Source organism: Labeo rohita, chromosome 1, assembly GCF_022985175.1.
Source record: "Labeo rohita strain BAU-BD-2019 chromosome 1, IGBB_LRoh.1.0, whole genome shotgun sequence".
NCBI lineage: Eukaryota > Metazoa > Chordata > Actinopteri > Cypriniformes > Cyprinidae > Labeo > Labeo rohita.
The window spans coordinates 37104407-37130196 of NC_066869.1; the positions used below are offsets into that span (position 1 = coordinate 37104407).

At 35.6% G+C, this 25790-nt stretch overlaps 2 protein-coding genes and 1 non-coding gene across 4 annotated transcripts; 1 reads left to right on the forward strand and 2 right to left on the reverse strand.

Annotated features, from left to right (window-relative positions):
* Nucleotides 1–443: 443 nt before the first annotated feature.
* On the reverse strand, nt 444–515 carry trnap-agg (transfer RNA proline (anticodon AGG)). The gene has a single exon. It is a non-coding gene; the product is annotated as a tRNA-Pro (tRNA).
* A 333-nt stretch (nt 516–848) lies between these two features.
* Nucleotides 849–12188, forward strand: fam114a1 (family with sequence similarity 114 member A1). Of its 2 annotated transcripts, none has more exons than XM_051114131.1 (13): nt 849–972; nt 3439–3753; nt 3864–3948; nt 5513–5694; nt 5932–6066; nt 6235–6387; nt 7535–7700; nt 8038–8123; nt 8254–8463; nt 9391–9530; nt 9612–9684; nt 11468–11521; nt 11669–12188. In XM_051114131.1, the coding sequence occupies exons 2-13, from the start codon at nt 3445–3447 to the stop codon at nt 11792–11794; spliced, it is 1719 nt and encodes a 572-aa protein (XP_050970088.1). In that variant the 5' UTR covers nt 849–972; nt 3439–3444; the 3' UTR covers nt 11795–12188. The 2 variants fall into 2 exon arrangements, with proteins under 2 accessions (XP_050970088.1, XP_050970096.1); XM_051114139.1 differs by having other exon boundaries at nt 7535–7661.
* si:dkey-192k22.2 (uncharacterized) lies at nt 11691–22222 on the reverse strand. Its single transcript, XM_051114150.1, has 12 exons — nt 21943–22222; nt 19979–20131; nt 18732–19118; nt 17976–18080; nt 17787–17867; nt 17660–17707; nt 17138–17185; nt 16948–16986; nt 16321–16347; nt 15155–15229; nt 14286–14345; nt 11691–14159 (listed from the first exon to the last, which is right to left on the reverse strand). The coding sequence occupies exons 1-12, from the start codon at nt 22019–22021 to the stop codon at nt 14098–14100; spliced, it is 1164 nt and encodes a 387-aa protein (XP_050970107.1). The 5' UTR covers nt 22022–22222; the 3' UTR covers nt 11691–14097.
* Between the last annotated feature and the right edge of the window lie 3568 nt (nt 22223–25790).

Consider the following 25790-nt stretch of genomic DNA (forward strand, 5'->3'; position numbering starts at 1 on the left):
CAAAAAATATTAAGCAGCCCAAGTGTTTCCAACAATGATTATAAATCAGTATATTAGAATGATTTCTGAAGGATCATGTGACACTGAAGACTGGAGTAATGATGCTGAAAATTCATTTTATTTTAAAGTATATTAAAATAGAAAATTATTATTTTAAATTGCAATAATATTGCACAAAATTACAGTTTTTTTCTGTAATACTGGTCTTAAGGCTTTTTTTAAATTGGATACATGAAAAGCTAGAGTGGTCTAATTTAAATCTGAAAAATAAGACTTGTTACTTCTTGGCTAACTGCTGACTGATTAGAATAAGCATTTAAGACTTTGTCTTAACATAGTTTATGCAAGTTTATGCATCTGGCCCCAGGACTTCCACAGTACTGGCTGTACATAATTTATAATGTAAATATTGTATTTCCGACCTGTTGCATACATCAAAACTAGGGCTCGTCCGGGATTTGAACCCGGGACCTCTCGCACCCTAAGCGAGAATCATACCCCTAGACCAACGAGCCACATGGCAAAAGCAAACCTGTATAACAAGTGACAAAACTTTAAGGTGGAACCAGATTTTGTAAATAACGTTTCATCACTACGAATACTGTTATAGTGACTAAACTATTTTCTCAGTGTTAGGAAAACATTTATATAATTTTATAACAGATTACTTATTTCGTTACCTCCAGTTCTCCCACTTGCAAAACCAACTCTGAAACGCAAAGCCACCTTAAAAGCCACCGAGACCAAACCGATTAATACCTCACACTGTTAGGAGTTTGGTTACAGTTACAGTTTGGTTTAACATTTTACTAAATGTGACAGGAATTTGATTTGCTCACTTATTTATATCCCTGTCTCCAAAGTGCCAAAAGTTCACGTGACGTCACTATCCACAGCGGCACGCGACCCTGCTGCCGACGTGGCGCGAGCTCGAGCGGAAGGGTTGCGGGAGCGCGACTGTCAGGAGAACTGGTAAGAAGGGATGAGCCTATGAATTAACTTGACTTATTTCAGAAGAAATACCGCTTGTGTTTATTTTGCCTATGTGTATTTTGCATGTTTATTCTGTAGAGTAGGCTACTTTCATCTGTCGCGTTTGTTGTTATTCTTTCACATCTAGTTAAGTTAAATTCGTTTGTACTGTCGCTTTTAAAGTGCTCGCATATATTTAAAACAAATTAACATTCTTCAAATAAAAAAGTTACAGTAAAAAAGTCAAATATAGCAGGGAAACGAATAAACGCTTTATAATCAAACATGGGCGTTTGATTTGAGCTATGCAGCGTTGGAGACATCATAAAACTGCATGCGTTTTTATTATTTAGAAACTGTAACATGTAACCTGAGGTTTATAATCTACGTTATATGCAGTTTCTGTATATGTGTGTTCATACACTGTACGTCTATTTACAAACTAAAGTTTGAATGTAGCTGTACGTGTATAAAGCAACCGCAAGATGGCGCTGGAATCCACATCAAACAAAGGCGTTTGACAGTGCGGCACCATTCAGGGACAGCGCTGGTACTTAGTGTGTGAATGCTGCACTGTGAGAATGCTTTTCTGTTCACACACACGTATTCAAATTGTATTTATTTGAAAAGTTTACAAAATGTTAATTATCCTAGCAGAATAAGAGGGATCATATAAAATGCATGTTATTTTTTATTTAGTATTTATTTACCTGAATAAGATATTTAACATATAATACTTTTACATATAGTCCACAGTTAAATAATAGTTGAATTTATAAAAATTAGCCTGTTCAAAAGTTTACATACATTTGATTCTTAATACTGTGTTCTTACCTGAATGATCCACAGCTATTTTGTTTTTTTTTTTGTCCTGAACAGTTAAACTGCCTGCTGTTCTTCAGAAAAATCCTTCAGGTCCCACAAATTCTGTTGTTTTTTTTAGCTTTTTTGTTTATTTGAACCCTTTCCAACAATGACTATGATTTTGAGATCCATCTTTTCACACTGAGGACAACTGAGGGACTCATATGCAACTATTACAGAAGGTTCAAACGCTCACTGATGCTTCAGAAGGAAAAACAATGCAATAAGTCAGATGAGGGTGCAGTCGAGGGTGAAAACTTATTGAATTTGAAGGAAAAATGTAACTTATTTTGTGTTCTGGGGAACATGTTAGTATCTTCTGTAGTTTCAAAAGGACAGTACTAAATTAAAAAAATAAATATATTTAGGCAAAATAAGAAAAATGTACAGATCTTCATTCTGTTCAAAAGTTTTCAACCCACGGCTCTTAATGCATTGTGTTTCCTTCTGAAGCATCAGTGAATGTTTGAACCTTCTGTAATAGTTGCATATGATTTCCTCAGTTGTTCTCAGTGTGAAAAGGTGGATCTCAAAATCATAAAGTCATTGTTGGAAAGGGTTCAAATACACAAAAATGCTGAAAAACCACAGAATTTGTGGGACCTGAAGGATTTTTCTGAAGAACAGCAGGTAGTTTAACTGTCAAGTGTATTGTACTTTTAAACAGGGTGATTTTTTTATAAATTCAGCTGTTATTTTCTCTCATGGACTATATGTAAATGTCTTTTGTGTGAAATATCTTATTCAGGTCAGTACTAAATAAAAAAGAACATGCATTTTGTATGATCCCTCTTATTTTGATAAAATAATGAACATTTTGTAGATTCTGCAAGGTGTATGTAAACTTTTGACTTGAACTGTATATCACAAAAGCATTTTAGGTTTTATACAGAGATGATGATAGTTGCTAAACCCAGATCTAAAACCGACCATGACATAAAACATTTGACACGATTGGATTAAAAACAAAATATGATGCCTTACATGCACATGTAGGTGTGTATTCACATTATGTTTGAAGCTATAATGTATTTAACCAACCTGACTGCAAATCTTTTTTCATTAAAATACCAGAATGCCAAGTCATCCTAATGTAATTTCTAGCATAATTTAAAAGTGATTGATTAAAAAAATTAATCCACTAAGACTAAAATTCCGCTAGATAAAAAAAAAAAAAAAAAAACTGAATTTCAGTTATCCAGGAAGATCTCAGCAAATTGTTCTTGATCGTTTTAGGATTGATTCCAAATTGTTATAGAAATTATATTAGCAACCCATTAGCATTAGTCTCCTAAATAATACCCAGTTGTTTTGTATGCACAACACAAGCCAACTTATATCTGCTTTTTCGAAAAATTTGTCTCTGAGCAACATATTTTATAATATGACTTGATATTTCAAAAGAACAACATCATTTTTCTTTTCACTGTGCTTGTGGTTTGTTTTTTCCTAATCGTCTGGGTCACTGATCGATTTCAAGTTATTTTGCAAACCTTAGTCAAAGAGTGTTTAGTCAGATGTTTGTTTGTTGTCAGTCACAGCCAGTCATGGCCAGCTGTTTACATGGCCTCTCATTACACTTTGTTTATCTATTTTTTTCAGAGCATCATGTCGCAAGATGAGACCGTGGAAGACTTCATTACAAAATCTCCCCCTTCCCTTCCCCCGACTGGCTCTGATGAAACAGGCACTATAGCTGCAGCCAATACAGATGAAGTCCCATCTGTATCACAACTCTCACTAGACACATCAGCTCCTGACTTGACTAATGCGGCTGCAGAAGAGCACGGCGCAACCAAAGGTGTTGAAGAGAAGCAGGTCCATCCATCAGAAGAAAAACCTGAGGGTCAAATGGAATGTGTGGATTCAGTGAGTTTGGATCCAGATGTTACACAGGAAGAGGAACAGGGAGCAGAGGTACATTTAATAGGGTTGATCTGTGTTTGCGCCGTGTTGCAAAATCTAAACAATATTTTTTTTTGTGTATTTTGTGGTTGCTCTTCGCCTGTGTGGATGTGTGTTATTAGCCCCTGGATGAGTCTAAACCTAAAGGATGGAGTAGTTGGGGTTCCTGGGGGAAGTCACTTTTGACCACTGCTACATCCACTGTGGGTAAGTCACCATAGCAACCTGCTACAGTGAGGTTGCAATAGTAAATCATACAGTAGATCCATCCACAGTTAAGTGTTAAGGCCAGTTCACATAGCACAAACACCAACAAACTAGTTGGCCATTGGGTTTAGAATTTTGTGAAAAATAACTGTCATGTTCACACTGCATCAGCAGACAATGACAAATGCTGACTGGAAATGTTAACTTGGGTGAAAACAAACTCAGACCAATTTAAAATTAATTTAAAATTAAATTATTTCTGTGATGCAATGCTGAATTTTCATCAGCCATAACTCCAGGCTTCAGTGTCACGTGATCCTTCAGAATCATTCTAATATGTTAATTAATTTTAAATGTTGGAAACAGTTGTGCCGCCTAGTATTTTTTTGAAACATGTGATACTTTTTTCAGGATTCTTTGATTAATAAAACATTAAAAATAATAGCACTTATTTGAAATAGGAGTCTTTTCTAACAATATAAGTCTTTACTATCACTTTTTATCAATTTAACACATCCTTGCTGAAAGAATGAAAGAAAGAACAAACAAATTAACAAATGAATGAAAGAAAGAAATAAAAATGACTGACCCCAACAACAGTAGTGTATATTGTTATGAAAGATTTCTATTTCAAATAAATACTGTTCTTTTTAATGTTTAATAGGGTATCACAGGTTCCAAAAAATATTAAGCAGCAAAACTGTTTCCAACATTGATAATAAATCAGCATATTAGAATGATTTCTGAAGGGTCATGTGACACTGAAAACTGGAGTAATGATGCTGAAAATTCAGCTATGATTCACAGGAATAAATTCAAATTTTTAAAGAATATTAAAATATTAAACCACTATTTTAAATTGCAATAATATTTTACAATATTACTTTTTTTAAAAATATTTTTTTAACAAACAAATGCAGCCTTGATGAGCAGAAACATTAAAAATCTTTTGAACAGCAGTGTATTTGTTGTTAATTTTGATCAATTTAATGCATCCTTGCAGAATTTATAATTTTATTAATAATTTTGTTATGAAAAATCTTACTGACCCCAAACTAATGAACAGTAGAGTATCCTTTTTTAATTTTTTTTTTTTTTTTGCAATGGTCTCCAATGATCAGTTATGTAATTCATGCAGTCAATGGAAAGATTAAGTGATTTAAACATATATTATTATATGCACACTTTCTTTCTTAATTTTCTTTTTAATTTATTTGTGTGTGTGTATGTGAGACCTAAAACTGAGAGACAAGTCTCTGTGATGACTTAAAGCACATCATAAATTAACTGTAATGTAATTTGAATGAACTAAATGCATACAGATCAAGTACAAGTTGCCATTCATATTGCACATGTGAGGCATAATACTAAAGAGCTTCTCAATGCAGAAAGCGCTATTGTCAGCTCAGTGTGTCATAGTCTAATAGTGTGATATTATTATCATCACAGTTGTGTGAATGTAAACTATTGGGACAATAAATCAAATTATGTTTCAATATCGGTTCTGTGCAGACTAAAGACAGCCATAAAGTTAAATGTTTTTCTACCCTTTGATTGTCCATAGGTCAAGGGTTAAGTTCTGTAAAGGAGAAAGCAGGTGTGGCATTACGAATCCGTCAGAGCTCAACATGTGAGGAGGCAGAAGAGGCCCATGAGCATTGTGGGACGGAGACAGCAGAGCACGCTCATTCAGAGGAAGTGCACAGAGGAGTGCTGTCAACCATCAGCAGTGCTGTTCAGAACACTGTGAGTCTGCACACTGAAACATAGACCATTAACCTTAGCATAATTTACCGTGATCACTGATATGTAACAAAATCAGCCGCAACACTTGATGAAATCTTGAGATGCATTTGAAATAGCAATAAGTCTCGGCTGACCGCTTGTGATTAAATCACCTAATGTGAATGAATCTTTCTTGTGCCTCCATTGTAGAAAAAGTGTCATGTTCATAATCATTTTTTCTCTCTCTCAATTTATCAGGGAAAGTCAGTAATAACAGGAGGTCTTGATGCTTTGGAGTTCATTGGAAAGAAGACCATGAATGTCTTGGCAGAGAGTGACCCAGGTTTTAAAAAGACCAAAATACTGATGCAGAGAACCGTCTCTTTGTCTCAGGTAAGATGGTCAACAAATGCTCAAATAACTTTTCTCACCATTATTATGTGTGCCTACAGCTGTCCTACCTCAGATACTAGAAGATACAGTGGTTTGTTGAAAAATTCAGCCATATTTTCAGTGTATGTTTGTGTGGAACTTATATTCTGTATGTGCTTCTGTCTGCAGATGTTAAAAGAAGCAAAGGAAAAGGAGAGAGAGAGACTGAGCAGTCAGATGGTCACAGAACCAACCGCCCACTATGGGATCTTGTTTGATGATTACCAAGGCTTGTCTCATCTTGAGGCATTGGAGATACTTTCCAATGAGAGTGAAGGAAGGGTTAGTAACACACACCACACATTTACCTATAATTTACCTATAATACCTTTTACCAAAGTAAAAACAAGCTTAAAGGAGAAGTCCACTTCCAGAACAAAAATTGACAGATAATGAACTCACCCCTTGTCATCCAAGATGTTCATGTGTTTCTGTCTTCATTTGGAAAGAAATTATGTCTTTTGAAGAAAACATTTCAGGCTTTTTTTCCATATAGTGGACTTCTATGGTGCCCCGAGTTTGAACTTCCAAAATGTAGTTTAAATGCGACTGTAAATGAACCCAGCCGATCGGTTATTTTCATAAAAATAATACAAGTAATATCATACAAACATGAGTGCCGGCCGTTTTCTGAATATTAGCTCGTGAGCGGGATCGCAAATGTTAGTCACAAGTTAATAATGAGTTAATAATAAGTTACATTTTAGACATTTCGCCACAAACAAATCATTCCAAAGATGGAGTAGACCATTTGTGCATCTCAGAGCAACAATGTTTTGTTCCTAAATTAATCTGTTTTTGAATGAATCATTTAAGTCAGTGATTCAATGATCCATTCATAAAGACAGCCAGTTGGGTCCATCCCAAATGGCACTCTTCATGTGCACTTGCGCTCTCGTGCTCAAAACAGCATTGCGACACGAAAGTGTAGACTCGGAGGAAGACTGCGAGGGTTTGGGTGCGACAGGGCCTTGCTTTGGTTGTTAAATGAATCATCTGATTGAAATGAATCGTTTGGTTTAAATGAATGACTCACTGAATCACTCATTAAGACAGGAGCTTCCCGCCATCTACTAGGGTTTTTTGAGTGTCATACTTATTTATCCATGACAGGCTCAAACCAGCATAAAAGCTCAAAATATTGTTTAATTATTGTCATCAAAAAATTTGGTCTTCAGCACCAAATCAGCATATTAGAATGATTTCTGAAGAATCATGTGACATTGACTGAAAACTGGAGTAATGGCTGCAGAAAACTCCATCACAAAATTACAAAGAAAGTTTAATGATAAAGTTTAAAATGTAATAATTCACAATATTACTATTCTACTGTATTTTTAATCAAATAAATGCAGCATATCTAATACAGTGCGTTAGACATGAAAGTCCTCCTTTTCTTCTTTTCATCTTGTTTCTCTATTGATTTCAGGTGCAGGAATTCTTGTCCACTTTGGAGGAGGAAGATTTGGAAGTTATGAAGAAGGCGCTGATTGCAATTAAAGAAATCTTCATCTCTCATGAGGAGGAGGAACCTGAAGCTTCCTCAGAGGAAAACGGTGAACTTTATTCACAAATTCAGTGTTCCACTCCTCTCTGTGAGTCTTCAAATGCCAAAACATAAGTAGACAAGTCAAGATCACAGTGAAATCTGGACCACAATCAAGATCCTGTGCTTAATAAATCTGTGTTACAATGGTCACACTCCCAATTATATTTTTAAAATCAAATCACAGTTATATAATAATCTACATAATTTTGTATTCTATAATTCTGGTTGAAATTACCATGTATTGGAAAACCTAATATTAGCAAATCTCATTGAACAAACACTGATTTGATATGACAGGCGACTCAGTCAGAGCACTATAAATATTTCAGTTCCTCCACATTTTTGCCCTTGGGTATTAAATTTACGTGATCTGTGTGTTTCAGCTGCTGATGGAGAGGAGTTTGTCAGTGTTCTTACAGAGCTACTCTTTGAGCTCCATGTTGCTGCAACTCCAGACAAACTGAACAAAGTACAGCCACACTTATACACACTCACTGCATATCCACATGCAACACAAATGTGTACCTACTCTTTCCAGCACATAAACATACATATGCTATTCACAAGCACAAACACTAATCATTCCGTGTGCCCTGCAGGCCCGCATAAAAGCGCATGACTGGGTGCGAGAAGTGGAGCAATCCTGGGAAGATGTCAAGAACGTAACAGAGAAATTAAAGGAAGAGAGCTCTACCACATCCCCTGCTCCAGAAAAGGAGGAAAGGAAAGAAGAAGAAAACAAAGAGAAGGGAGAAGAGGGAGAGGATGAGGAAAATAATGCAAAGGACCAAAACTCGGACGCTGTTGAGGTGAGAAATGTCTTGAATGTGTTATTATGTCTAAACTATATATATCCACAGATCTGTTTTTTTTGTTTGTTTGTTTAGCGATAGTTGTAGAGTCCATTGCCCACTGATCTTTCAGCATTTTTGTGTATTTTAACCCTTTCCAACAATGACTGTATGATTCTGAGATCCATCTTTTGACACTGAGGACAACTGAGGGACTCATGTGCAACTATTACAGAAAGTTTAAACGCTCACTGATGCTCCAGAAGGAAAAACGATGCATTAAGAGCCAAGGGTGTAAACTTTTGAACAGAACGGAGATGTGTACATTTTTCCTATTTTGCCTAAATATCATATTTTTTTTATTTAGTAATGCACTTTGGAAGCTACAGAAGACAAAATGAGTTAAATCGACCCTGATCATTGGCGCCGATAGCCTTGTGGGCAGTGCGTCGACATACAGCGCTGTTGCGCCTTGGGCGTCCTGTGTTCAAGTCCCGGCTTGCGGACCTTTCCTGATCCCGTCCCCCTCTCTCTCCCACTTAATTTCCTGTCTTTCTACTGTCCTATCAATAAAACAGTGAAAAAAAAATCTTTAAATTGACCCTAATTTTCAAATTCAAAAAGTTTTCAACCCCCGCAACCCAGCTCTTAATGCATTGTTTCTTTCTGAAAATATTATTTTTTTTTATGTTTTTAAAAGAATCCCCTGTTCACCAAGGCTGTATTTATTTGACTAAAAATGCAATAAAAACAGTAATATTGTGAAAAAATATTACAATCGAAAATAACTGTTTCTATTTTAATTTATTTTAAAATGTAATTTATTCAGCAAAGCTGAATTGTCAGTAGCCATAATTCTAGTCTCAGTGTCACATGATCCTTCTGAAGTCATTCTAATATTCTGTGTATAAATGTTTATTTAAATGTGTGTGTTTGTGTACTTAGAAGGTATATCTGTCATCAGTGGGCAGTCTTGCTGAGGTGACCGCTCGTAGCATAGAACAGCTACACAAAGTGGCCGAGTTGATTTTACACGGACAAGAGCTGGAGAAGCCAGCCTGCCAGCAAGCCAGTATACTGGTCAGGTGAGTTCCTCAGCCATTTGCTTAAGATGTTATTAGACAAGATTTTTTATTAGCTTTTTAGTGACTGTTGTATATGCTCAGGTTAACCGGTGCCATGTGTAAGGAGGTCAGATGCCTGGCCCGAAAGTTTTCGGACACATTACTGGCTGTAGGGGTGAGTCTGACTGACCTGAGCTCAGTTCATTCGGGAAGCATTATTGTTATATAACTGACCCTATTTAATTTCTTAATGCACATTCGTAGTCTTATTGTAAATGATGTAGCAGTTGATGTTATTCTGTAGTAAACAAATATTTGTAACCCTAGACCACAAAACATAAGTCATAAGTAGCACGGGTATATTTGTAGGTATATCCAACAATACATTGTATGGGTCAAAAATAACAATTTGTTTTTTTTTTATGCCAAAAATCATCAGGATATTAAGTAAAGATTATGTTCCATGAAAATATGTTGTGTTTCCTACTGTAATTAAATCAAAACTTAATTTTCTATTAGTAAAATGCATTGCTAAGAACTTCATTTAGACAACTTTAACTTAACCAACATTTATCTAATACTAGAAAGAATTTTTTAAATCTTTATTTTTCAGAACAGGTCAACACTGCCCTCTTGTGGTTTGGGAGCATTTCTGTTGTATTGCTTAAATTGTGTTGTATCTTAAAGGAATAGTTCACCCAAAAAATAAAAATTTTGTCATTAATTACTCACCCTCATATCATTGCAGACCCGTAAGACCTTCGTTCATCTTTGGAGCACAAATTAAGATATTTTTGATGAAATCCGAGAGCTTTCTGACCCTGCATACTGCAATAGACAGCAACCCAACTGACACGTTCAAGGCCCAGAAAGGTTGTAAGGACATTGTTAAAATAGTCCATGTGACATCAGTGGTTCAACTTTAATTTTATGAAGCAACGAGAATCAATTTTGTAAGCAACGTACCACAACGCACACGTTCTGTCACGAACACACAGCGAAAACTGACACGGAAGAGAAGAACTTGTTGAATAAAGTTGTTATTTTTGCTTTCTTTATGCACAAAAAGTATTATTTTACAGAACCACTGATGTCACATTTTAATGATGTCCTTACTACTTTTCTGGGCCTTGAACGTGTCAGTTGCATTGCTGTCTATGCAGGGTCAGAAAGCTCTTAGATTTCATCAAAAATATCTTAATTTGTGTTCCAAAGATGAATGAAGGTATTACTAGTTTGGAATGACATAAGGGTGAGTAATGAATAACAGAATTTTCCTTTTTGAGTGAACTATCCCTTTAAGAACCAGATTTACTAAATGGGGCAAATTAGCGCAAGACTACAATCCCATAAAAACACCAATGAGAGTGGAAAATACTACAAGTGATCTACTGACAGTGTGCAAATTACAGAACTCAGCCAGTTCATCTTAATAATTACCAAAGGAAGTGCAAATGAGCAACGTTCACAGCTGTGTCAAGTCACCCAAAAATGAAAATTGTGGCCTCATTTACTCACCCTCAGGTTGTACCAAACCTGTATGAGTTTTTTTTGTTTTTGTTAAACATAAAAGAAGATATTTCAAAAAATGTGGATGATCAAACAGTTGCTGGTCCCCATTAATGTCCGTAGTATAAAAAAATACACAATGGAAATCAACTAGAATCAGATTTTTGGGCCAGTGGTGTTTCACTTTCAAATACGTTACATTATCAAAGCATATGAAATATGGAAATAGGTTGCAAATGCAGTTATGCAAAGTGTTGTTATCATTAACTAAAACTAAAAATCTGTTTTGTTAACTGAAATGTATTTGTTATCGTCTCAAATATATATATATATACTGTTATACCATTATATATAAAATGTGTATACTGTTGCTTTTGGTAAAAGTATACATTTTTGTGCTGAAGTTTAGAATTGACATCCTTTTCTCTCTCTATTTTTTGACCCTTCAGAGTCAGAGAAAAGCAGAAGAAGTAAATCCTCTAGTGGACAGTGTGATGCTGGAGGTAAAACTTAATGTGATATATTTTTTCATAATGCACAGCTAGCAAATGAGGAGACTGTGATAAGGGACTTGATGATGATAATGATAATGACTGCAGTTATGATAATGATGACCCTTTATCACTGCACTATGTGTCTTGTTTTCCCAGGGTTGTAATAGCACTACCTACATTCACAATGCATTCCAGCTGCTGTTGCCTGTTCTTCAGATCTCGCACATCCAGACCAGCAGAACTGCGGCCAAGCCAGTCCCAGAACCAACATCCACAGAGTAGTGCCCTTATTCTGTTTGTGTGTTTCTGTCTGTATTTGTCGGTATATCTATGTTTTGTTTTGTGTTTGGGTATGTTGCTTCAATATGAGAGCTTACACCAAAAAGTGCAATTCTAGTCTATATATAGACTCTTACATTGAGATAATTAGGAAAATAAGATTGAAACTCCTAACTTATTTAGGAAGCTGCTTATGTATCATTCTTCTTTTTTAAGTTACTTTACCAAAAAAATGAAGATTATTAATGGTGTGTTGTATTGTCTGAGCAGATTTGGAAAATCTGCCAATTAATCGCTCAATCACTCATACACCATTACCAGTTTTTTGTTTTAAACAAATGAACCAAGAATATAATCTGTAATATAAATAACAGAAAAATAAAGACTGAAATTCTCAGTACAGTGTGTTTTTTTTATTTAGCATCTGTTGTGAAAATATTCAGTTTTCACAGTTCTCAGTATAAGTTACATATCTCATGTTGCTCATTGGACAGTACTCATTGACAAAGAAGCTTATTTATGTATTTAAGATGAAGTGAAGATAAAAGTGCATTATGGAAACATGAGTACTGCTTTAATAGCCACCACAGGAGCTTAAGACTAGTGCTATTATAATTAAGAAATCACATTAGTGTAGCCATTCTGCTTGCTAAATGGATATCGGAGAACCATGAACCGTGGTTTATGTTTTCAGGCTGGTCATAACAAATTTTTCCCATTCATTTTTTCAGCATTGGGAAAACAGACATTTTTGAGACTGTGTGAGTGACATAACACCATATTGTTATTAATATTCCTGTAGTTAAGATAACTCCAAGACTGTCGATTACAGATCTGTGGAAAGACCCTACAAAACACAACTTCCAGAAATTATTAGTTGAGGTGCTCTTAGTCTCTACCTGTCAATAATGTTGGACAGCGCATATATGGAAAGCTGGAAGATGAGTTTGGTGTGTGAGAAATATTCAAACTTCAGGCACATACTGTAAATCTTTCCAGTTCCAGTTCATGTTGCTTTGGTGGAAATGAAAGTGACAACTGGCACACTGAAGAGGCAACAGCAAGACAACCTCCAAAAAAAGAATGGTTTTGCTGCTGGTGGCCCCAGACAACTGCTTTCTCCTTATCCTTCCTGACTTATTTTTCTCTAGTTTGGTGTTTTGTTAAGAGTCTTTTTTACTACTTGTAACAGGAGGCAGTACCTGCAGCCAAATCAGGTTGAACAGGTAGTCCAGCTCCTCCAGGATGGCTCATCCATATGTGCTGATGCAAGGAAGTTTATGTTTCCAAGCACAATTTTAAGAGCATTTAGAAGATACTGGGGGACAAGGAGAGCAACAATCCAACAGCAGAACTGGTATCTGCTCCTTTGTGCAAGGAGGAACGTGCCAGAGCCCTACAAAATGACCTCCAGCAGGCTTGATAGTTCACCCCATGGTTCACCACTTGTGCCCTGTTCTCTAAACGATGAGAGCGGTGTCACATGTGACAGATGTAATGGAGTCTGGAGATGCTGTGAGGAACATCTTGCAACATCATCCAGCATGACTGTTTTTGTGGAGGGTCATGGTCTGGGAAGGAACATCCTTGAAGGGTCACGCAGACCTCCACACACTAGCCAACAATACCTGTGCTGCTGTTAGTTACTGGGATGAAATCCTCAGAGCTGCTTTCAGAACTTCTGCTGGTACATTGGTCCCTGGGTTCCTCCTGGTGCATGACAATGCCCAGCCAACTTTGGCCAGAGTTTGTAGATAGTTTCTGGATGACGAAGGCATTCATTGACTGGCTCTCAATTTCCCCAGACCTGAATCCAGTTGAGAACGTTATGCTAACGTCACTTACAGCCAATTTAACATGATGTTTTTCCTCTGAAGAAAGCATGATGAAGTTAACTGGCCTCTGTCGTGTTGTAAATAAATACATTTTCTATTTAAATAGATAGTTAATCCAAAAATGACAATTCTGTCATTAGTTACTCACCCTCATGTCATTCCAAACCCATACACTCTTAAAAATAAAGGTTTCTTTCTGTTTCACAAAAGGTTCTTTGTGGTGAAAGAAGGTTCTTCAGATTATAAAAAGGTAAGAAACAGATGGTTCTTTAAAGAACCTTTGACTGAATGGTTCGTTGTGGAACCAAAAACGGTTCCTTTAATTTTAAGAGTGTAATTTGTGTTCTGAAGATGAATGAAGGTCTTATGGGTTTGGAACGTCATGAGGGCGAGTAATTAATGACTGAATTTTAATTTTTTAGGTGGACTATGCCTTTATTAAAGTGCCTTTGCTCTTTTAGATTTAAAGGGTTAAAGCTCTCCATTTTCTTCATGACCAGAACATGAAAAAATGCTTCGATGATGCAGGTAAGCTGGAGATGGAAAAAAGAGAATGGAGAAGGGTGTAAAATGACAAGCACATCAAATGAATACCTCTGCTTCTGATCTGCTTCTACATGATAGTTCATTAATGAGAGACTGGAAACATAGTCACTTACTTGGCGATTCACAGTGGCCCTGTGCTGCCAGATGTTGGAGCTGATGTGATTTTGTAGACTCTGTAAGAATAAGAATATTTATTAAAAATGTATCTTGTAGAATTCTATAACCAAGGCAACATCAGATTGCCAGGAGGCCATCTGTAGTGTAATTTATTCTGCCCTGAGCAACATACTGGCATCAAAGATCTACCGATCATCAGCTTGTGTCATCATCAATGTGACCGGATGAGACATTATGCAATATTCAAAGAGTGTTTCAGGCTATACTGGAAAAGAACAAGTAGTGACATCAAAATACAAAATAAGAGTATACCATCAGACTGTGTTACATCAGCTGATGGATGAGGAAACCAGTGTGGATGTCTTTTTGAAGTTTTAATTTGCTTTGTAAAATCTCCACTTACATTGAATTTAAAGCATACAAATGCTATGCTTAATATTCAAAACACATGGAATGCTTGGGGGTTTTGATTTTGGGGCATTTGTTTTAATCCAAACTAATAAATTATCACTATTATGAAGAGGAAAACTACTTTTATCTTTTATTTATCATTTTTATAATTCACACTTTTTTTTCTTATTTTGCGTTTTTCACTTTATGATGATAGGACAGTTTATGGTTGACAGGAAGCAAAGTGGGAGAGAGAGGAGGTGGGATCAGGTAAGGCCCTCAAGCCAGGATTCAAACTTGGGACACCCATAGCACAACAACACTGTATGTCGGCACACTGGCCAAAAGGCTATTGTCGCCCGACATTCACACTTTATTTTAAGGTCCAGTTCTCACTATTAACTACAACTTCTGCCTTAGTGCTAACTTTTCATTTTAATGAGGTGCACACAGATCCTTTTATAGATATATTTACCTTCCTTTGTTACTGAGGCATCGCATTGCTTCCTTTCCTCATCTTCATTTTGCTGTTCTCCATCTGATGAGTTTTCTGGAAACAAGTAAATTAAACAAAAAGGATAAGTTCACTGCCAGAATAAAAATGTACTGAGAATTTACTCACCCCCATGTCATCCAAGATGTTCATGTTCTTTCTTCAGTTGAAAAGAAATTAGGTTTTTGAGGAAAACATTCCAGGATCTTTCTCCATATAGTGGAGCGACCGGGTCCACATTGCAGCTTCAAAGGGCTCTACACAATCTAGTAATGGTCTTATCTAGTGAAACGATCCATCATTCTCTAAAAATGTTTTTAAACTTCTACAATTTTTAACCACAAATGCTTATCATGCACTAGCTCTGCAATGTACGTCTATGACTTTATACATTGCGTAATCACGCTGGAAAGGTCACGTGAGGTTAATTCTTTGTCTGTGTACTCCAGTCGAAAAGGCAGGGTAGTGGTCTCATTTTCTTCAACTGCAGAATCATCTGACATCATTGTTTTACCTTTTTTTGTAAAGGGTGTTAGACTTTCTGTGCACATTTGCTTTGTAAACACTGGGTCAGTACCTTTGCCTATATCATGTGTGACCTTTCCAACGTGGCTACGTAATGCGTGAAGTCGAGCTAGTGCAAGACGAGCATTTGTGGTTAAAAAGTATATAATTTTTTTTTTAAAAGAAAATAACCGATAACCCTTGTTCCTCAGCTGGGATCGTGTAGAGCCCTTTGAAGCTGCTCTGAAACTACAATTTGTGTCTTCAACCTGTTGTTCCCCACTGAAGTCCACTATAAGGAGAAAAATCCTGCAATGTTTTTCTCAAAAACCTTAAGTTCTTTCGACTGAAGAAAGAAAGACATAAACATCTTGGATGACATGGAGGAAAGTAAATGATCTGGAAATTTATATTCTGAAAGTGAACTAATCCTTTAATTCAAAGCAGGTTTTAAAGCAACTTTCCAGGAAGTCATGATCATAATGTGCTTTATAAGGAATAGTTGCATTTAACAGATTAGAGCTGGGTTATAATATATTATTTGTTTACATTTTGTTTAAAGTTACTCTGTATGTAAGATCATTTCCAGCAAAATGACAAATGTGAAATTTGATTTGTTTATGTGTTGCATGTCCCATTCATACCTGTAGTCTCATAGATTGGTGACAATCCTAAAACATCAGAGACAATGACAAAAATTACACATATATACCATGACTATATTAAGGAATATCTGAATATATTGTATAGGAGTCCAGATACAGATACAATATACATACACATATGTTTTTAAGTATGTGACTGTATGCATGTGTGTGTGTGTGTGTGTATAGTTAAACCAAAAAGGAACAGAAAAGAATCATTCATAGCAAAATGTCTGTAAATGGTGACCACAACCCATAAAATGGCACACAAAGCTATCATATGACTCCATAAAAGTCACATATGTGCTTTAATGTCCCTTTTAAGCTTGTCATCCTCTGAACAACATCTACTTTCATTATTAGGAAATGAACAGCATAACCATTCTCAAAACTTCTTTATTTCTATCCCACAGAAGAAAGTAAGTCAAACTGGTTGGAACCGCATGAGGTGAGTAAATGATGACAGAATTTTCATCATGAGTGTCATCATTAAATTGCTCAAAGACCTAATCTGTTTGCCAGGCACCCGAAGTAGTTTAAGGTAGAGTTGCTTTTCGGGACTTACAGGCAGTTCATCTGTAATTATTGTACTCTGTCACACTGTATAAAAAATATCCACAAACTTACTGGTCTTGTGCATGAGGTCAGGTGCCTTCAGAAGTTTTCCTATGAAAATATAGAGAGTTACTGGTCTGGAGAATTTCTGTTCAAGTAAGGAAACTCAGTGCTGGTTAAAGATGTAAGGTTACTTCACAGCATTGTAATAAAGCACAGATGTCTTCTGGGTAAAAAGAGTGTAGAATGATAGTTTGTTTACCTTCTGTTCTCTTGCCCATTGAAGAGATCTCAGAGAATACTTCACCATCTGTAGAAATAATGGAGACTGAAATCTATCAAGCGTAAACTGATAGTTCACCCAAAAATGAAAATTCTGTCATTAATTACTCACCCTCATGTCGTTCCAAAACTGTAAGATCTTTGTTCATCTTCGGAACACAAATTAAGATATTTTGGATGAAATCTTCTTGTAGCTTCATAAAAATTACAGTTACATGGACTTTTTTAGAAACGTCCTTACTACCTTTCTGCACCGTAGTAGTTTCATTGCTGTCTATGCAGGGTCAGAAAGCTCTCAGATTTCATCAAAAATATCTTAATTTGTCTTGGGGGTTTGGAACGACATGAGGGTGCGTAATTAATGACAGAATTTTGATTTTTGGTATTGCCCTTTTACATATTCAGATATACCTTTTTGTAAATTATTTATTTACACAAATGAAGAACAATTGCTTTAACAAGGACACATTTGCTGATCACAAGACTTCAAGATTTTGCTTACCACTTATCTTGCACATTGCTATGGACACATCAGGGACTTTACTCGTTACTGAAAGTAAAAATGAGAGAATTAATTAGGACAGTTATAAAAAAGCATTGCAACTCTATAACTTGTCAGTGTCACTCACAATTTTCTTTTTGTTTACCAAGCTCTTTGAGCTGATGCCCACAGGCTAAAACGGGTACAGATGCAACCAAATTTGACCTTCCTAAAGCGAGAAGACCAAAATCAGATCCACATAGCATTCTCAATTACATTGAAAACATCCATGGACTGTTTGGCCTAACTAGATTTGTTTTGTAGACGTGATACTCACCTTTTCTGCTCCTAAAGATCAGGTTGCCAACACTCAAAAGGGTTACTACAACCACAGTCAGTACCAGAGCCAACCATATCGACGTGATCACACACCACCGGCCATCTAACAACAAGAAAAATAAAGTACAACAGCAACAGAAAACTTCAATGAGAGTACAGTAACATAATACATGAATGAAACATGAAGAAACAATACAGCATATAATATCACAATACTTAAACATCAGACGCATCAAGTTAGTTTTACACATACATTAACTTAAATGACCTTGTATGAGTCTGGAAGCGTGCTGTCTTAAAGGATTTGTGGTTTCGGAAAAGTCAAACACTGAGTAGCCTGGTTTGATGTTTTCCTATAATATATTTATCAAAAGTTAGGTTGAATTATGAAGTCCTGCTGTCTCCTTCCATGCCTGAATCAATAGACAGGATAAAAGACAGACTCAGCTCTCCTTCAGAAGGAATTTATGAGGAATGTTGAGAGACAGTGTAGCAGTGTGTTTTGGGGGAAAAAAAATATTGTTACATATTGTAACTTTATGTTGTAATGGCTGAAAGAAATATGTTTAGAAAATAATTTAATTATTATTACTAAAGTTTATTTATTTATTAACTATGTGTCTGGGTCTGGGAAAATTTCATTTACTTTGCTGTCTATGGAGAAAATATGGAGAAATATTTCATTTTGTGTTCTGAAGTGTGTAGAATGTTCTAGTGTGTAGAATGACAAACCGTTTTTTTGACCGTTTCTCACCTCTTCTTGTTTGCTGCACTGGTAATGCGGCAGATCTCGCTGTCTTATTGTGCTCCTGGTAGTAAAAGAGGAAACTGCTGGTGGTTGGTTGACACTTAAACTCATCTGTAGAAGCTGTTGCTCGGTAAGATTGTATAGATGTTGTGAGCGAAGAGGCCGTTGGGTTTGCAAAAGTAGTGTCTTGTGTTGGAGGGCTGGTGTTTTCTTGCATGGATATGTTCAGATCTGGACAGTTGCTGTTGTCTGGTGGGAGGTAGCAGTGGAAGAGTCTCTGGTCGTTTTGGGGTCCGGTGTATAGATCAGTGTTGTTGAGAACCGCAAACTCACTAATGTTCCATCCTGAGAGATTGCCTCCCTTCATTGCCAATACCACCATCAAATACTCGTCTATGAAATGAACAAACATGCACACAGTTACTGTTATTGGTTAATACTACACCAGGGTCAAAAATTAACTTTTTCATTAAGGGGCAATTGATTTCCAGGGGCATTTTTTTTTTTTTTTACATTCGTAACACCTTATATTCACCTTATTATTATAATCACCATATTATGTTGTCTTTAATGTCAAATGCTTAAATGTGGCCAGTTACTTTAATCAATATTTTAAACTATTGTCAATAGTAGACTGTTTTAACCTGTATAACCTGTAAAAAACATTATTGTAGAATAAATTATTGCTCTTTATATTGTAATAATGATTATTAACATCGATATAGAAAACAATATAAAACGTTTTTGTTTCGTTTTGGGCACTTACATTCTGGCTTCACAGACAAACATGTTGGTCCATGAAGTTAGCCTAGTCTAGCACAAATTATGCAAAAACTCCCGTTATAATCACCGAAGCTACAAAATTAATCTTTTATTTACATCGTATGTACACTGTTTTGTTTATAATGTTATTATAAAATAATAACAATTATAATTGTTTAAAACGCTTCTGATTGGCCAATGCAGTCCTAAGTTCAACAGCAATGCATTTGATTGGTTAAGGCTCAACGCTGCAAAGCAATCTCATGTAGTGTGAGCAAACACTAAATGTAATTCCCGCGAACTGACACTTTATATTCATTTTCATATATCATTTTAATCGCAACAGCCGTAATACATTGTTTAAAGGGGCATTTGTCTTGTATTTATGAGGCATCTTAGTTCACTTTCGTGCCCTGGTTAATTTCCCAGCCTGCTCTAGACAATACAGCAGTAATATTCAAACATAAAATAATAATAAACAACTATCCCACCTGACTGCAAGGTAAGAAGCTGCAGGTCCGTTTCAGTCTTACACAGATACCAGGCTTCAGCACATGGAAGGTCTACTGGAGCACACACCTTTGCATCATTCTCAGGTGTGCAAGGGTTAAATGGTTCACAGAGAAACTCGATTTGTAATATTTCTGATAACCAAAAAAAAAAAAAAAAAAAAGATTATTGTAAGATTGTAATAATTAACAACACATTCTGTATAAAATACATTCTGTGCCTACAGAAAAAAAAAAAGGAAAATCCTTTTTAAACCCATGGGCCCAAAATTAAAACCCATGTTAAACCCAAGTTCTGAAAAAATGTACCCTTTGTATTCATGCTGGTTTCATACATTTTATAGCGTTTAAAGAATAGTTATATTTTTATTTAAAGACTAGGTATTGTGGTATTAATAATAATTTTTCCCCTAACACTTTGAATACATACAAGTGTATGCATGTTAATCATCAGGTATCTGCTTTTGCACACACACACAAAAATAGTTCTACAGCCTTTCTTTGGGATGGTTGAGCTGCTATATAGCAGCACTACCATAAAGAACCTGTTAAGCCTAAATTGGCTCTTCAACAGTTCTTCGGAGTGGTTAAGGTGCTAAAAAACAGTGTATTTCATAAAGATAATAAGGTTCTCAACCTTTGACCTTTGGCCTTATAGCCCCCCTATTATTCCAGGGCCCCCACAAAACAGCTTTTGCTATTGTAGTGAATTTCCATTCAAAGCAAACATTTGAGAGTGCTGTAATATATATAAAATCTAAAGAGGAGAACTGGGTTCCTCTTATGGTTCTACTTAGCACCATTTGACAAAGGTGCTGTAGAGCTATGTAGCACTTAAAGGGATAGTTCACCCAAAAATGAAAATTCTGTCATTAATTACTCACCCTCATGTTCCAAACCTGTAAGACCATTGTGACGGATGTCACATGGACTATTTTAACAAAGTCCTTACTACCTTTCTAGAACTTGAATGTGTCAGTAGCATTCCTGTAGAAAGCTTTCAGATTTAAAAAATATCGTAATTTGTGTTCCAAGGATCAGCGAAGGTTTTACAGGTTTTGAACGACATGATGGTAAGTAGTGAATTTTCATTTTTGGGTGAACTATCCCTTGGTTCCCTTATGATTACAAGCCAATGAACCACTTTTACCACTTTTATATAATTTCCTGTTATTATTTTTGTTTCTCTGTATATTACTAAAGAGTGTTTCTGGTCACAGATGTATGCTTGTATGCATTTACTTATTTATTTACTTTTAATTAATAGATCATTGGCCTATCTATTATCAGACATTTGTTATTTGCCTTTAGCAGTATTAACAATAACACATCACTTACAAACTCTACAAACTCTAATAGAAAGGTTACAGCAAAACTGAACCCTTAATCACATGTACAAAATAACTACTTTGTTGCAGTTGCTCTTCCTGTTTTCTCAAACACTAGACACTGCCGCTGTTAGTAAGTTACTGTGACATTTCCTGTCTGAAAGTTACAAAACAACACGTCAACCTGACATAGCTTATATCAAAAGGAAAGAATGACAATGAGTAACTTACTCCGAGAAAACCATGAAAAAATGTATGCAAATATATTGGTATGTGTATCCTATGTGGTATTTGTGCACAGAATCTATAGACACACACACACACACACATTGAGGTTTTTAACACCTCTTACCATCCCATTTCCAGACCACAATGATGTAGTCAAGAGCAAACTGTTTTATCTTGTTTTAAACTTAGACGTACAAAAGGTACAATACACATACTACATCATGTATCTCTAAAAGACACTGACAAGTTTCACACTGTCAATCATACAAACATTTAACACACTTTGCTCTGAAACGCACATGCTCACACAAACCCATGCCACTGCCACGTTGCCCTCACTCATGCTTGCTCAAAGACCCCAAGCCATCTTACTCCACTGTTTATACTTACTTGGAAAAAACTCTGGTAGGCACAGGATGAAGGTGATAAAGAAGAGGATGCTGAGTTTGAAGGCACCTGATCTCGTCATGGTAAAAGGCAGTTTTGACAGAAGCTCCACAGTAAGGTCACCAACCTCTGAACTTGTTGACCACACATTGGAAATCTCATACAACCTCACCTTTGGCTTGTCCACTTCACCTGGAAAATAATCCTACATACTTAACATACAGACTTTTTTAGCGTCTCTCCTTCACGACTAACTAAGTCTTGATTACATGAAATGCTCTACCACTTCCTGCCCGTCTTCCTGTTTTGTGTAATTTTAAAAACAGAAAGAGCAAAGAAAGCATTTCAGACTGTAAATGTGTTGGCTAGTCTCATAAGGAGTTAAATAATTTTAAGAAATTACTAACTTAGTTGTATGATAAAATTATAAATAAAATAGACTTTTATTACATTATATTATATTATATACTGCTGTCATGCAGCGGTTTCATTAATTTAAAGAGATAGTTCACCCAAAAATGAAAATTCTGTAATTAATTACTAACAATTACGTCGTTTCAAACCCATAAGACCTTTGGAATCTTTGGAAATTAAGATATTTTTGATGAAATCCAAGAGCTTTCTGAATCTGAAGAATGTATATGCATTCATCGTGGTTCTCTTGATAATGGAGGAAGATGGTGACGCGGAAGAGAAGAATTGTTGAATAAAGTCATTATTTTTTATTTCTTTGCACACAAAATGTATTCTTGTAGCTTTGTAAAATTACGGTTGAACCTCTGATGTCATACAGATTTCAGTTACGTTTCTGGGCCTTGAACATTTCAGTTACTTTGCTGTCTAAGGAGGGTCAGAAAGCTCTGGGATTTCATCAAAAATATCTTAATTTATGTTCTGATGATGAACAAAGGTCTTACAGGTATGGAACGACATGAGGGTGAGTAATTAATGACAGAATTTTCATTTTTGGGTGAACTATCCCTTTAAATCATTAAAATGATTCATTTATAAAGTAAAATCAATACGGGTGAAAATCAGACTTACCAGCAGCTTCTACTTACTTATCTTACATACTTTTTTTTTTTTTTTTTTTTTTTTTTTTTTTTACATATTATTGTAGTAGCATGTTGGCTGGCTCATTATTTTAATCTGTTGACAGCCCCATTTTTTAAAAGTTAGATTCTTTTTAAGTGGTTTAACAAAGCAAAATCATTCAGGTACCCTCTGGCGCAGATATCCATAAACTCTTGGCAGAGTGAGTGTGTAAGGTTGTGTGTGATAGAGCCTGACGGACATTACCACTGCAAAGCAAACAGGTTTGATCAGGAACAGGAGTCTGAAGCATCCAGTTATCGTGGCAGGACAGGAGGAAGGCTCTCATCAGGACTCACACTGGGATTAGGAGGGCTCTCAGCAGCAAACACCTTATCAGCATCATCCAGTGAGCTGACTGTAGTGGACTACTGCTGCATTTAAACCTCATGAGCTGTATTTGAACTCTCACTGTTAAAATTCACATCAAAATATGAGACTTTCTCTCTCTCTCTCTCTATATATATATGATAAAAAATATAGTAACTATATTGTGAACTATTACAATTCAAAATAACTATTTCTATTTTAATATATTTTAAAATTTAATTCCTGTGATGCCAAAACTGAATTTTCAGCATCATTACTCCAGTCTTCAGTGTCTCATGATGCTTCAGAAATCATTCTAATATACTGATTTGCTCAAGCATGTTTATTTACTATCACTGTTAAAAACAGATGTGCTGGTTAATATTTTTGTGGGTTTTTACAGCATTATCCACCTTATTCTTCAATGCAGAAATATGCCTATAGGCAAGACTTCTGGTTCATTAGCCGCTATAGGGAAATAAAGAGAAGAATAACAACATGCAGTAAACAGTAAAACTGTTTGCACTACAAACCCATTGTGTTTATAATTAAGATAATACATTAAAATAATATGGTAAGACACACCAATTTGCAATATCAAGCAGCAAAACAAGCTGTTCTGTACAGCTAAAAATAGCTGAATGAGGATAAGACCGGAAGCCAGACCCATAACATTTACAAATGGCTGTGCGCACTCTTACTGCAAACATAAGGTGGATAAATGTATTTACCATCACCTGATTCACTAAAATAATTTATACCATGGTCTGTCTGAATACTTAATTCTGATTGGCTGGTATGTATGCATTAAAATGATTTAATGCACAAGTAGTTTCAAGTCTATTAGTTCTTTATTAGTGTGCTGCTTTAATTGAAGCACATAAACACACACACAGACGCATCACTTGCATCATAGTCTTTGCTTGCACACACACACACACACACACACACACACACACACGTTTGTTTTTGTGAATTGTGGGGACTTTCCATAGACTTATATAGTTTTTATACTGATTAAACGATATTGTCTATCCCCTAACCCAACCCTAACCCTAAACCTACCCCTTACAGGAAACACCATTTACTATTTTTACCGCAGGCCGGTCCCCAGAATGTCAGTTCTCTCTCTCTCTCAGTAATTGGTTAATTAAAATAAATGTTATAATTCTTTCATTCAGTAAATGTGATCTTACAACACTATTTCATCACTGTGTCTAATTTGAAGCGGGCCAATGAGCCGTAACTGACGAAAATAACATTCATTTTTACCCTTCCGGTCAAATATTGCACTGAAAATATCATTATGCTGGCAAATGACCATGTTATAAGTGATCATTAAATGATTTTAATGCACGGCGTGGAGTCCAAGAACCACCGACACAAAGTTATAATTTAATGCATCTTTGCTGAATAAAAAATAAATAAATACATAATCATTCTGACCGACCTTTCCACAAGGAAAGAATAAATTAATGCAATGCAACATGTTAAAATACTATTATTAAATATCAAAGTTGTATTACAGTAGTGGTTATCCAGTGCTTTCCATCAAATTATTTTAAATTATATAATTCTTATAAATTATACAAGCAAAATAGCATGTGAAACTTTAATAATAAATATTTTATGTTTGAAAACACTACTTAATAAACTCATTCCAAATTTTGCTGCTCGGGCTTTTCCCAAATAATGAATCAGATGTTTTAAATTCACTAAGGAGCTCAACACAAACAGTGAAATATGAGTTAGCATGTCTTGCTCACTATCATATTTAGGTCTTTTGAGTTCAGCTCTTGTGACCTATATAAGAGAAACCTGTGTAATGTATTCATGATGGATCATGATTTTTACTCATTTCCTTTCACTTCACTTTCAGATGGATGGATGATGATACTCACCCATGTAATGATCTTGACTGCTGCATCTGTAAGAATGTATTATGCATGCAAAGTGTCATGAGAAATTGAGTGCTTTTTTTTTTTTTTTTTTTTTTTTTTTACATTTCTAACAGTTATAAAAAAAAATCTTTAAAACTTTATATTAAAACTAACTATTTTGGATCTTGAGAATCAATGTGTGCCCATATGTGCAGTATCCACTAGGTGGAGGCACTGTTTTTCACCCCCTAAAAGTGTAAAAAAAGATAAAATTGATTACTGGTGTATGATATTGAATAGTGGGGAACTCTTTGTTCACCGCATTATCTATGAACAGTTGTCACACAATAACACGTGCAACTTCGATTTGAAAGTGCAACTTTTGTATTTAAATAGACAATCATAAGTAAACCCATGCAAAATAAAGTAACTCCCCCTTAAATAAAGTTACAACGTGAGGTGATAAGTCCACGTTTTAAAGCATGAGTTAATATGTTTTTTTGCATAACGTTACTTAAAGAATAATTCTACTTAGAGATGTACTGTTACAGCTTTGAGGGCTAGTCTTTA

Coding starts and splice junctions, on each gene's coding strand:
- fam114a1 (XM_051114131.1), top strand. CDS start 3,445: ATGTCGCAAGATGAGACCGTGGAAGACTTCATTACAAAATCTCCCCCT. Junction 8,464..9,390: donor AAAACTCGGACGCTGTTGAG/GTGAGAAATGTC, acceptor TTGTGTACTTAG/AAGGTATATCTGTCATCAGT. Junction 9,685..11,467: donor ACACATTACTGGCTGTAGGG/GTGAGTCTGACT, acceptor TTGACCCTTCAG/AGTCAGAGAAAAGCAGAAGA.
- si:dkey-192k22.2 (XM_051114150.1), bottom strand. CDS start 22,021: ATGACGAGATCAGGTGCCTTCAAACTCAGCATCCTCTTCTTTATCACC. Junction 18,081..18,731: donor AGTGCAGCAAACAAGAAGAG/GTGAGAAACGGT, acceptor TCTTGTTGTTAG/ATGGCCGGTGGTGTGTGATC. Junction 17,868..17,975: donor GATCTTTAGGAGCAGAAAAG/GTGAGTATCACG, acceptor TTCTCGCTTTAG/GAAGGTCAAATTTGGTTGCA.